This window comes from Candoia aspera, chromosome 14 (genome assembly GCF_035149785.1).
Source record: "Candoia aspera isolate rCanAsp1 chromosome 14, rCanAsp1.hap2, whole genome shotgun sequence".
Lineage (NCBI taxonomy): Eukaryota > Metazoa > Chordata > Lepidosauria > Squamata > Boidae > Candoia > Candoia aspera.
Window position 1 is genome coordinate 6318722 of NC_086166.1, and position 12612 is coordinate 6331333.

General features: G+C 42.5%; 1 protein-coding gene across 2 annotated transcripts in view; it reads right to left on the bottom strand.

Annotated features, from left to right (window-relative positions):
• LMTK2 (lemur tyrosine kinase 2) overlaps positions 1-12612 on the bottom strand; it is a 37554-nt gene that overhangs the window by 7239 nt on the left and 17703 nt on the right. For both annotated transcript variants that reach the window (XM_063314587.1, XM_063314586.1), the window contains exons 7-11: positions 7103-7236; positions 5564-5648; positions 4546-4667; positions 3683-3832; positions 125-2945 (exon numbers count right to left, since the gene is read on the bottom strand). In XM_063314587.1, the coding sequence (XP_063170657.1) occupies positions 125-2945; positions 3683-3832; positions 4546-4667; positions 5564-5648; positions 7103-7236 (3312 nt within the window). The remainder of the gene's footprint in view (positions 1-124; positions 2946-3682; positions 3833-4545; positions 4668-5563; positions 5649-7102; positions 7237-12612) is intronic.

The following is a 12612-nucleotide window of genomic DNA, read 5'->3' on the forward strand; positions in this document are numbered from 1 at the left end:
GAGTTTAATCTGTCGTCTTTACACAGGACATACACTTCCTCCTGCCTTACCTAACCAGAGAAGGAAATGACCTTTCTTTGAACAGTCTATTCTCAAATCCAAGTATTAAAAAAAAATCAGATACCTGATCAAAAAGATACACGGTGACATCATCAAAGAAAGTTACTGCTTTTCTTTCATTCTTCCGAAAGGTTTCAGTAGGGTTGCTCTCCCCGTATCGCTTTGGATGTTTCAGCAAGCTCCTTAGATATTTTCCATCATTCCCATCACTAAGGATTTCTGGCACTTGATGCATAATTTCCTCATCACTGTCAGAGCTAAGCCCATGAAGGTGGAAAGTTTTCATATCATCCTCAGAATCATCGCTGTTTCCATCTTCCTCGTCAGCATCATCTTCATCTAATGAGAGATCCAGCATCCCAGAAACATCAAGTTTACCAAGATACTTTCCTTCAATATCTGGTTCTTTTAACTTATGGCCTTCAAGGTGACACAATATGTTTTTTTCAAAGACTTCAGGAGGCCCATGTAAGTCTGGCATGAGCTTTAAATCACCCTCAGGAAAAAAATCTGCTGTACTGGTTCCTGTGCAAGATACACTTTTGGGGAAATCCTCATATATTTCATCTTCATCTGTATGTTCTAGGTCGGTGACAGGTGGCAACAAAGTGGTAACATCAGTTTTATGCAGCCATTCCTGCTTTGTTTCATCAGACTCGTGGTCCTCTGCTTTTCCATCCACATGCAGCTGGGAGGTCGAGTTATGGGTGAACCAATAACTAGCTATTTGATTGCCACTTAAACCATTTTCTGTATTCCCAGTACTTTCCATTTCAAGTGAATCAGCGTTGTCCTTTGTTAATACTGTTGGCTCTTTTGATGGATTCATAGCCTCAGATTTCTTATCTGTCTCAGAATCATTATCAGAAAAATAGGCCGAATCCCTGTATGAATTATGCACGCCCTCAAAAGCGGTTTTAGAGGGTGTTTCAAACTTATCCATGATATCTGTTGTTTCTGCATAAGAATTCACATTGGCTGACACAATTATCATGGGGTTATCGTGCGAGAGATCACCACCAGCACTAGATAAAGCAGATTCATTAGAACTGCTGCCAACAAGATGTGAAGTCCATTCGGGAGATTCTAGATTTTCAGTTTCATAGCCACTATCAGCAGGTTTATCAGGTGGTAAAAATTTCTGGGGACTCTCTGGTTCAAAGGATTCTAAAACTTCATTAACATCTAATGCCTCGAATGAGTCTGGTGTATCTACCAGTTGTCCCAGGCTCTGGGTTGAAATTGATAAGCTGTCTTCTAGTAGACTGTCATGACTCATATGATCTGTGGGAAAAAGATCCTCTTTGTCAGGCCTTTGAACTTGAGACGTTCTATCACTTTGCTCCAGAACACAGGCATTATCTCGTTCTGATTTCTTAGTGTTTAAATCATGGGTCAACTCCCAAGAGTTACTACTGTCTTTAAGTTCCTCTTTCTTTTTCTGTCTTTCTTCTCGAGCACTGAGTGCAACACCGTGACAGGAGTCGATCCCATCAGTCTGGTTTTGGACATTTGTGGACTGGATATCCGTCGAACCAAGTTCAGAGACTTGTTCCGTTCCAAGGTGAGAGGCAGCAATACTATGAGTAGAGGTATCTTCAACCTCTATGCTAGAAAGGTTTTTTTTAGTGTCGGATGAGGAGAACAGGAGCTGCTTATCTACCACAGGTGAACTAGAAAGCATTTGACTCTGCACAAGGGTGCTTGGATGGGGCTCTATTCGCACAAGAAGCTCATCTTTAGTGTCGCGAGCACTTCCACTCATGTTACATTCAACTCCCAAAGAGTTTGTACTTGGTGGCTCTAGTTTATTTGTTGGGTCATGTGCTCTTCTGAGATCACCACCACCTTCATTACTCACTGTCCGCTTCAATAAATTCTTCTCCTGAAGAAAAAGGAAGTTATCAGATAGCTCCTCTAAAGTCAGCAGGCTAAGTTCAGAATCCTGTGAGGTATCCTCCTGCAGATAAACAGCTTCATTTTGAAAAGTGGGTGAGGGACTTCCCTTCTTGGGCAGATCATCGGTAGATTCCTTGCGATCTGAGCATGAAACTGCTTCCAGCTCCAGATGAATATCATTTATATCAGCTAAATCAAGTCTGTTGATCACATTTGCCAGCTGCTCATTTCTGGCGATGCCACTAAATATACTCTGGGAAGGGCTAACCAGGCCAACCCTGTGTAAATTCTCTTCCATGGGGTCTGTATTATAACAGAAAACATCCCCATCTGTAGTAGATTCAGCAGCAAAGTGCCCTAGAACCACGACGTGAGAATTTTTGTCTTCCAGGACTTCAGGGTTGTCCACTTCTGTGGTCAATACAGCAGCCTGGTGGTCAAGGTTTACACTATTAAGGCCTCCATTCTTTTCTTCTAACTGGATGTAATAATCACTTCCCAAAGAAGGCTTACGGGCATTAAACACAGGAAGTTCCCCAGGCACATGTAGGGAAAGTTCCTGTCCACTCTCAACCTGGGCTCCAGGCCCTTGCTCTGTCAACGTGTTCTCAAAAACTTCCACTGGGAAGAAGATGCTTGTGTAGGTCTTCCCTTCCACAGAATCTGACTGGCTACATTCAAAGTGGTCGTGTTTGGCTGCCTCCCAGATGTATTCAAAGTTGAGTCCTCGACTCGTTTCGGTCACCGTGAGAACTTCTTCCATCTCACGACCAAACCTGCTGCCAGTGAAATGATCCAGGATTGGAAAGGCAGAACTGCCCAAAGGTTCTCTGTTTGAAATGTTCGGCTTGAGATCATCCCACTGTTCGGGATCAATTACAGAATCCCTTTGGCTTTGCAGGCAGAGATAGATTAAAAGCTTATGTACTTCCTCCGCAGTTGCTCGCTTTTCTGCAGACAGCCAGCAGAACTGCAGAACTTCATACCTGTAAGGACAAGATTTCAATACTGTTTGTAACAAGAATACTATTTCAGGTCAAGAGTTCTTCCAACGGTTTGCCAAAATAACCTGTTTTTCAAAATGATTTACCTGGAAAGCTTTTATTCTTTAACAAACTTTGGAGGTTACAAGTCAGAGAGCACTAAACCTGAACTCCAGGGGGGACAATCCACAAATGGCCCTGATCTCAACGCTGCCATTCAGAAATACCATTTGAGGTTTTCTTTTTAGGGGAACATAAAGCTAAATAAAGTAGCTGTGTTAACCCTCCTTGAGATCTTAAAGCCCACCTCAATTCTCTTTTGGGTTGGGTTAAGATATGGTCCTAATTATAAAACACTGCTCACCCTGGCATGAACTGAACCATTCTGGCCTGCTGTTCAATTAATGTGCAAAACCCCAAATAAACACACACACGGCCCTCTCTCACACAGTGTTTTTGTTGTTTTCATTTTCTGGTTTTTCTTCTGTCTCTCTGCCTTTTCAGTACATTAAAGCAAGCCAAATTTTAGACAGCAATTCCTAACCTCCTGTGTGGTCAGAGGCAGGTCCCAATCTCCCTCTTCCTCGGCGGCTCTTTCGTCAAGTCAGCGCTGACCTATCGTTTTGTAGGCTAAGGAAACGCCTGAAGCTTTCTGAGCCCTGAGCATTTTGAAATGCTTTCCCCCAGCTCTTTATTCTGTAACAGAGCTTGACTGAAAGACCAAAACCCGGTGATTTTACCATCTATCCGAATACGGCTGCTCGAGGTGTGGTTCGGAGAGCTTGGTCCGTTTTTCTTTTATGACCTGCGCCAAAACCTCCTTGTCAGAGAGATCCGAATAAGGCTTCGTAGCACCGCTGAAAAGTTCCCACAGCGTCACTCCCAGGGCCCTGCGAAAAAGGAAGACTTCAGTAAGATGTCAGTTTGCAACAGGGCGAAAGGAACGCCAGCTCCCCCTTTTTAGTTTTTTTTATCCTGCCTTTATGATTTTTATAAATAACTCAAGGCAGGGAACATAGCGAATACCCCTTCCTCCTCCTATTTTCCCCACCACCACAACCCTGTGAGGTGGGTTGGGCTGAGAGGGAGGGACTGGCCCAAGGTCACCCAGCCAGCTTTCATGCCCAAGGCGGGACTAGAACTCACAGCCTCCTGGTTTCTAGCCCAGCACCTTCACGACTAGACCAAACTGGCCCTCACTGTTCGGATTTTCAATGGATTTACTATTAGAGACTAGCTGGAACCTGGGTTAGGAGCTAACGCACGTCCTGCCTCTCTGTATTACAGAAAGCTGTACTGCAGAGAGTTTCTAAGTTTTTAAATTCAGCTCTGGTCTGACTGGATGAAAACGATGCCCTTCCGGCTTGTGATAGGAGGGGTATTTTCTTTACAGCGGTCAGTTTTGATTTATTTCTTTGGTTTTTCAGTATCTGGAATCCAGGCACTTTTTTATCATCAGGATGGTGTGACAAATAAGTTAGAGCTGCTGGGATCACGAATGTCATCTTCTGAAATCATGCCATTGTTTTTGTGATCTATGAATCCACACGTTCCCCTCCTTGGTATAACTTTTGGCTGAAAAAGGTTGTTGGTGTTTTCCTACCAGATGTTGCTGTACTTCGTTTGCTCTGCCGTTAACAGCCGATCCTGAAAGCTCGTCACCAGCTCTGGGGCAGTCCACCGAAGAGGTACAAGCTTATTTTCATCCGTTTCAATATAATCTTCCTAGCGTAAAAGGAAATTCAAAAGCCATGTCTTCAGAGAAGGCCACATCAAGTGCAATTAACCGTCCTTCATTTTGTTTAGCTGAACCCTCCCTTGGATCTATTAAGAAAGAATCCTTCCCACTGTTAGAAAACGTCCTAGGAATTAGAAATCCCTTCCCGGGTTTCTGCAGAACTGAAAGAGCAGCACAAGAATATTGGAAACGGTGGAAAAAATGAGAAGGAAATCGTTATTGGGCGTACTGGATTCTCTTAACGTCTTCTGGAATGTGGTCTTCGGAGGCAACCAGTGGGGAAAATCTTGCTCCCCTAAAGGAAAACGCACCAGCCTCATTAAGCTGCATCCAGACATGATTAGAATTGGCTGGGGGGGGATGTATTTGCACACCCTAACACTGCCCTGAGTCAACATTGGCCTGAAAGATACAACAACAGCAGCAAAGCAAGTGGCATGGATGTGGGAAGAGTAGGATGGGAATAGTTTAGCCTAGCATGGCAATTTCTAGTAATTAATTGCAGGTCAGCATCAGTATAAATGCAAATGGATTGGATATTACACGAAGCATCTAACAATTGGGTAACAAAGTTTTAAATAAAGATAGATGCTTTTACTTCCAGCATCAAAGCATATCGTAAGCATGAATCAGGCTGGGTCTGAGTCACAACCTTCGTTTAGGGAACCGTATAGATTCCTGCAAATGCGCGTCTAGAAGGAAAGCAGATGGCTGTGTATTTAACACTTAACCAGATAAAAAAGGAGTGCTGTAAGTAACTCTTGAGAGATTGATGTTTCTCAAATGACTAAACTCAAACTCAAGCAAGCCCACATGAAATAAACAAAGCAGACTATCAACATCAGGTTTTTAAATTTGATCGCTTTTAAATGCGTCAACTTACCTTGTACCTACTGAATCCTATTCCATAATCTCCAATTTTTACATTTAAGTCAGATGTCAGGAAGCAATTTCTTAAAGCTAAATCACTGGAAAAATAATAGAAGGGTATTGTGATGAGAATAAAAGAAATCTCAATACAAGATCAAATGAGAAAATTCAAGAATGTAGCTAATGCTGCTAAGCCCATCTCTGAGAGCATTGCGCTATATTTCAGTTCTAAATTCAGCTTGGTTCTGAAGTGCCATAGCAACAGCCATTCAATAGTATACTTGCCTCACTGTTTTAAACCTGAACAATCAGCACTCTGTTGCAAATCGACTTTCTGCTTCTTGTCCAGTATCCTTTCAGTTGGAGATCTTGGGTCACCCTCAGCAAACAGCACCGTCTGGAGCAATCATCAGCTACAGAATACGGGAATTCTGCTTATGAAGGGAAGGGCATCCTCTGATCCAGATGGGATCCCTGCAGAGGCTTCTTCTCCTGGTGCCCAGTTTAAATATTATTTAAGGTGGTGTTTTTCAACCTAGGCAACTTTACAATGCGTGGACTTCAACTCCCAGAATTCCCCAGCTAGCCATGCTGGCTAGGGGATTCTGGGAGTTGAATCCACCCATCTTAAAGTTGCCAAGGTTGAGAAACACTGATTTATGGTATACTGCCATCTGGTCTTTCAACTCTACCTTAGGTCTGTTTCCCAACCCGACGGCTAGGGGTTGTGGGAAATGTAGTCCCAACACATACGGATGGTGCCCGAGTAGGGGAAGGCTGATACAGATGATGAGAAGAACATGTCTGCCTCAGAAGAAATCCACACAATAATCTGAAGGCCAGGAATGGGAACACTTTCACCACAACCAAGACCCAAAGTGCAGCTCAGTTACATACTCTGATACTGGGTTTTTCCACTGAGCAAGAGGCAAAGCACTAGTGATAGAAAACTAGATGTGTTCAAGCGGACTTTTTCAGGGATTTTCCCCCCAGTCTCCCACAGAACCCACCAAGTTATTGCTGAAGCCTAGAGTTCCATGGACACAGCTTGAAAAACCCTGCTCTAACACCCTAGCATTTATTTTATTCCAGGTTATATAATTTTATTTTTATTTATTTATTTCTCAAATTCAGCCATCACCCATCTCCCTCAAAAGAGGGAGTCTGGGCGGTTTACAATAAAATCCAGCACAAAACATAAACATTAAAATCACATAAAGCAGTTATCATAAAATACAATAAATAAATAAAATCCAAGATAGATATAAAATCCAGGCTGGTGGGAGGGACTCTAGGGTGCGAGCCACCCCCAAGAATGGTTATTCACTTTCCCGCCTTTTAAGAAACTAGCAATTACTCTATGGAGGGACCCCAAATGGAAGGATGGAGTGAACAAGCACCTTTGGTTTTTCTGGGAAAGGAGAAAGAAGGCTGAGCTCCCGTATTTAATGTGCTTCTTACTTTATGGCATTTCAGTATGAGAACTCTGACGCTGTACTTCGCTAAGTGTGTATAAAAGAGCAACTGCGGCATTCAGGGCTTAAAGGCTTACCCATGCACACAATTGTGTTTGTGCATCATGACAAGTCCCGCAACAATCTCACAGGCCATTCTCTGTAGCAGCATTATTTGAGAATCCCCTTTAATATTATCCTCCTCGTTGCAAAGATACGTTTTTAGGTCACCCTGTAAAACAAATTTGAGAACGCTTATAAACAGCCTCTCCTGCCAACTGCAGTTAACAGGTATTTAACGAAGCAGCAACTAAACACATAGGTTAGCACTTGTCCATCAACAACATTATTAGCAGTAGTTATAAATAAGCTGGTACTTAGAGAGCCCTGTCATTAAATTTCAAGTCCCTTAAGGTGCTGTAGAGAAGACACACAGATTACACGCCGGGGCTCTGTTAAAGCCACCCAGCAGTTAAATGCCACAGATATGAACCGTGTGGCTTATGGTTATAGGACGTTGGAAAGGTATGTCCACCACTCTTCTTCGGGAGAAAAAAGGAAAAGGATCAGGAGTTGAGAGAGAGAAAAAATAAGTTGTCTGGGTAACAACTGTGACGGTTGGGCAAAGCAAGCATATATTTGGGCTTCGCAACATTTGTCAGTTCCCCAGGAACAGCTCGAGTTCTCTGGGAACCTGAATATTTTAAAACAGAAATGCTATATCCAGAAACATGTCATAACACCCATTATGTACTGTAGACGAAATGAGAACCTGCAGCAGAGAAAACAGCTTAACACATACGCACAGAGAACAACACGTTCCAGCCCCAAACCATCCCTATCAATATTTATTGTCTGAAGACTGAAAACGTTGGAAGGTCTAGAACAACAGAAAAATATTTCCCTGGTGCCAAAAAGACATTAGCAAAAACATCAGGGTGGCTAGAAAGGTGGATGAAAAGCTGCACAGAACTGACTAGGGGGCAGTACAACATTAGAGGAAAACAGACACTTTTATTGCCCAGAAAGGAAAAAAAAAAAAAACAAGGACACGGGCTTTCTGGATAATTTGCCGCAACTCCTGAATTAAGGATCATTACAGGCTGTTGTAAAGTCTAAAGTACATCTAATTTTAAACCCAGTTACTTTTCCTGGATGCCTTGACTCCAAATGCATCAATACCGCAATACACAGCCAGCCTTTCTACAAGACTGAGAACTCAACATCAAATAAGGCAGCGCAGCATTTGGGAAGTGGCCTCCAAAAGGTGTTTTGGAGCATGAACTTATCTGCAACCCCTTAAAGCAAGTGCATGCAATTCCAGGAATAGATACAACTGCTTTAATGGGCTACAGACAGGAATGTACGCTCCTGCACATTTCAAAGCATCTTTTGGAGACTGAATTTGAAGCACAGCACGGCCCTGTAACGTGCCATCCTTACACTTGTATGTTGAAAGAGGAGCTGTCTGCTCGGCTAAAGATGAATTCTGGGTGAAAGGCATGGCCCTAAGACATTATGCTCAAAGCACAGCATGCAGCGACGTCTGTGTTTTTAAATTTAATGATAGGCTCTCTTTCTCATTAGCAAATAGGGAGACAGGCAGACAGGGGAAAGATATCTTCACTTCAGACACTGGCATCCCAGAGGATGTAAGGCCTCCCTCGGGAACAGCTCCAAGTAATCCTTGTTAATGAGCTATAGAGCGCTTAAGGTGACATCTTTCTAATTTTTGTCAAGTTAATGCATGACATCTTCAGTGTCGTGGTTTGAACTGGGGCATCTCAAAAAGGCATTAATATAACATAACTTATGCACTCTTTCCTGAGCATCGTGTCTCATGCATAGATAAGAATACCTGTTTAATTCATGTATAGGAAGTCACAGGCCATGTTCCTACTTTAAACACTTAATCAAATTCATTAACAGTTAAAAAAAAAGAACCTTCACATTTTGATAGACGAAAGATGCTCCCAATTACATTTATTAAGGAATCAGGATTTTTGAAAAATAATTTAAATACAAAGAGTTGTAAGAACTGCAGATGCGAGAGCTGCTTTAAAAGATATCCTGAAAACAGAGACATCCTGAGAGCATTTCAGTTCCATCTAGGTACAGCCACGTCGTAACATCTCAGGACTAAACACTGTAATTTAACAATGTGCTGTTGGAAAGAATTAAGACCTTTATCTGCCCTGAATTTCCCACCATTCAGCCTCATCGAATGACTCCAGATTCTAACACTAAGAGGACGAAAAATATTTTATTAATTTTCTTCACAATATGCGCATTATACATCTTCATTGTTTTTGATTTTGCCTTTCTTCTAAGGCAGGGTTTCCCAACCTTGGCAATTTCAAGAAGTGTGGACTTCAACTCCCAGAATTCTGGCTGGGGAATTCTGGGAGTTGAAGTCCACACCTCTTGAAGTTGCCAAAGTTGAGAAACGCTGTTCTAAGGTGAAATCACAAACCAAGGATTCCCCCGGGGTAGCAGCAGCTCTAGTTCCTTGATTTTTTGACAGTGCCTTTCTTGACCATTTCCAACTATTATTTTTGATGATGGTGGTGCACCGTCTACCAGATAGCCCTGACTGGATTTGGTACTTTTGTCTATCAGATCCTCCCCAAAGATCTAAGTCAGTTAAACACATCTGTAATATACGTGCTATTTTTTTTTATTTATTCAATTTCTATAGCCGCCCATCTCAGCAAGTAACTCTGGGCGGCTATTCCAACTAATGCAACTCTTTGTAATGGATGAGTTGAGATTCTGTCCATTTCTATTATGCCCAAATGCCTTTTCAGATCTTTGGGATGGTACCAAGTGCTTCAACCACTACTGGCATCATTACAACTTTTTTTCCACATTTGCTTGATCTCTGTTTGAAGGTCTTTATATTTCTCTATTTTTTTAGCTTTTCCTCATTGACTATTACTCAATGTAGTAGTAGTAGTAGTAGTAGTAGTATGTGACCAGGCTTTTATCTTATGGAGACACAGAACACCACTGAAAGGTGTAAGCCATACAACTTGGAGGAGCGAGTAAGGGACAAAGTCAAATGGCCAAAATTATTCCAGATGATCAGTGAGGAGCAAGGGGGTACTTGGCTACTTGGATAGATAAGGAAAAGATTATAAGAGTCTTTTAAGATGATGGAAACTGATTAGAATCAAAGGCCAAAGGCTGGTTTAGGTCTTTCTTCACAATGGAAGGAGGAAGGGGGAGGGAGGAAGAAGACAGACCAAGATTCCCTACTCTAGCTACAGTATAAACTTCCTGTTTCTGGAAATATAGAATCATTCAGTCACACCTGAAGAACTTCCATTTTCCAGAAGTGGCAGAATCCACGCCAGCTGGGGCCAAAGAGCTAATTTCCACCTTCCCACCAGGTTGCTAAAGCAGCAGTAGGCTTCCTACACAAGCAAGACCGGCTTGCCAAGCAAGCTAACCTGGCAATAGAAACATTGCACCCACTTTATAATACGAATCTCTGCTCATCATTCGTCATTCTATCAACAAGGAATTTGGTGCGCCGACAAAAGATTGGCCACATATCATCGGGTAATATATTACAGCTAATAAGCTGGTTACTACCCTATTTTTAACCTGGGGTAACCTCTGTGACGATAGGAAATAATACACCATTAGTTAATTATAGATTAACTGGGCTGCCACAAACACAACGTGTAAGCTACTACACAATCATCCTGGACAGGAGAGAGCAATTGCTCATTTAGGAAAGAGCAAAAGGTCTAATTTAGGAACAGCTGAACAGTGAATGGGTCCTCACTGAAGGTTCCAAACTGAATGTTCTTTACATCCAAGACTCTGAATGAGAGTCTGCAAGTTTGGATAGCTGAAAAGAGACTTGAGGCCAGTCCTCGCACTTATGACTATCACAGTGTCCCCCTGGTCATGTAATCACAATTTGGGCTTCTTGACAAACTCTCATAGTAACGGCGATGGACTACCAGTCAAAACTGAGCCAGTACTGTGGTGGTAAGAAGCACACCAACACAACATCTCCCAGCATTGTGCCTCAGTACAGACATTACATTACTCTGATTTACCGCTAGCAATTGGAAAGTGATAGTAGAGCATGCTTCCACTGAGAACACCCCAGGAGGGCACCTACCCAAAATTTATTTCCTATTTGATTAAGCACCGTAGATCAAAGTCTATTACATCACTTACTCAGTAATACCATCTGGCAAGAGACAGATTTTTGGCCTAGTCTCATCCTGAGGTTTTCACAGCTGACTCAAGAGAGGCAGAAGTGTGTGCAGAAGGATCGTGAGGGAAAGGGGATGAAGATGTAAAGCTATTAGCCTTGATGGCCAGGGGGCTGCCTCTGAAGGCCATCTGCTGGGAGACTAGTGGGGTTCCTGGTGTAGTTGGCTGGCCACTGTGAGGACAGACTGCTGGACTAGATGGGCCAGGGGGCTAATCCACCTGGACACTACTTATGTTCTTATGAAGATCAACCCTAAGGAAAGACTCCTATGAAATAATGCTGACTACCAGGTATCTAGACAAATTATTGATCACTGGAACAAACTAGAGCCCAAGTTTACCACTCCAAAAGGCTGCTTCAACCAGCTGTAGATGCCAGCCCCAACTGCCACATGGGAGTAGCAAAGCAACCAGGACTCATTTTCTTAAGCTAGAGTAGTGAGAATAGGAGCTGGCTGGGGAACTCTGGGAGTTGAAGTCCACAGAGCTGAAAGCTCCCAAGGTTGAGAAACACTGAATCAGAAGAAGCTTTTACCACCTCATTTTGCGAATGTTCTTGAGTGTAGTTGTAGCTATAAATGTATGCGTTCACAGGGCTGAGCAGCACAAAGGCAAATTAACACTAGCATCACCTCCCACTCTTCTTCTCACTTACAAAAGCTACACTCATCTCACACACTTGCAACTAGCAAAGTGTTTTGGCAGCTGTGGTACATTACATTTTTCTGCTTCCAAGACAAGCTTGAGTTTGATTAAAACAGACAATACCACAGCAATTTCTTTCAACGGCCATCATTAAAAGAACAGTTATGCTTATGGACTCTAGCTCCTTTATATGCAAAGTTTATTGCATTATACTGTGACCTGGGAAGCAAAGTCCTTGTAGGAATTACATGCATGGGAACAAAACACAGAATCATTGCAGCTTCTGATACTAAGTGCTATGTGGCTGAGCAATGGGAGCATTAAGAAACTACTTTCTCTGCAAAAGCTTCTTGCAAGCAAGCTGAATTGTCAGAAGCAGGAAAGCACACAGATGCAAATAAAATATCTCCAAGCAGCTATGCATTTTTCACCAGGGGAAAAAAAAAGATAATGTTGGTTTATTCTACGCAACCCCTGTCACCCTCCTCAGAGGCCAGGAAATTAAATGAAAAATAATTAGCACTGACTACCTCTAGAGACACAGGAAATTATTATATTAATTTTATACTAATATAGAATTAATATAAAGAGGTCAGACCAACCTACCTACATAGATAGATATTTCAGAGAGAGAGGGTGTGTGTGTGTGTGTGTGTGTGTGTGTAAAAGTTAAAAACCTAACCTGGGGTGGCAGAGGTAGCTTTGCCAGGCAGTGCAACTGCCCTAT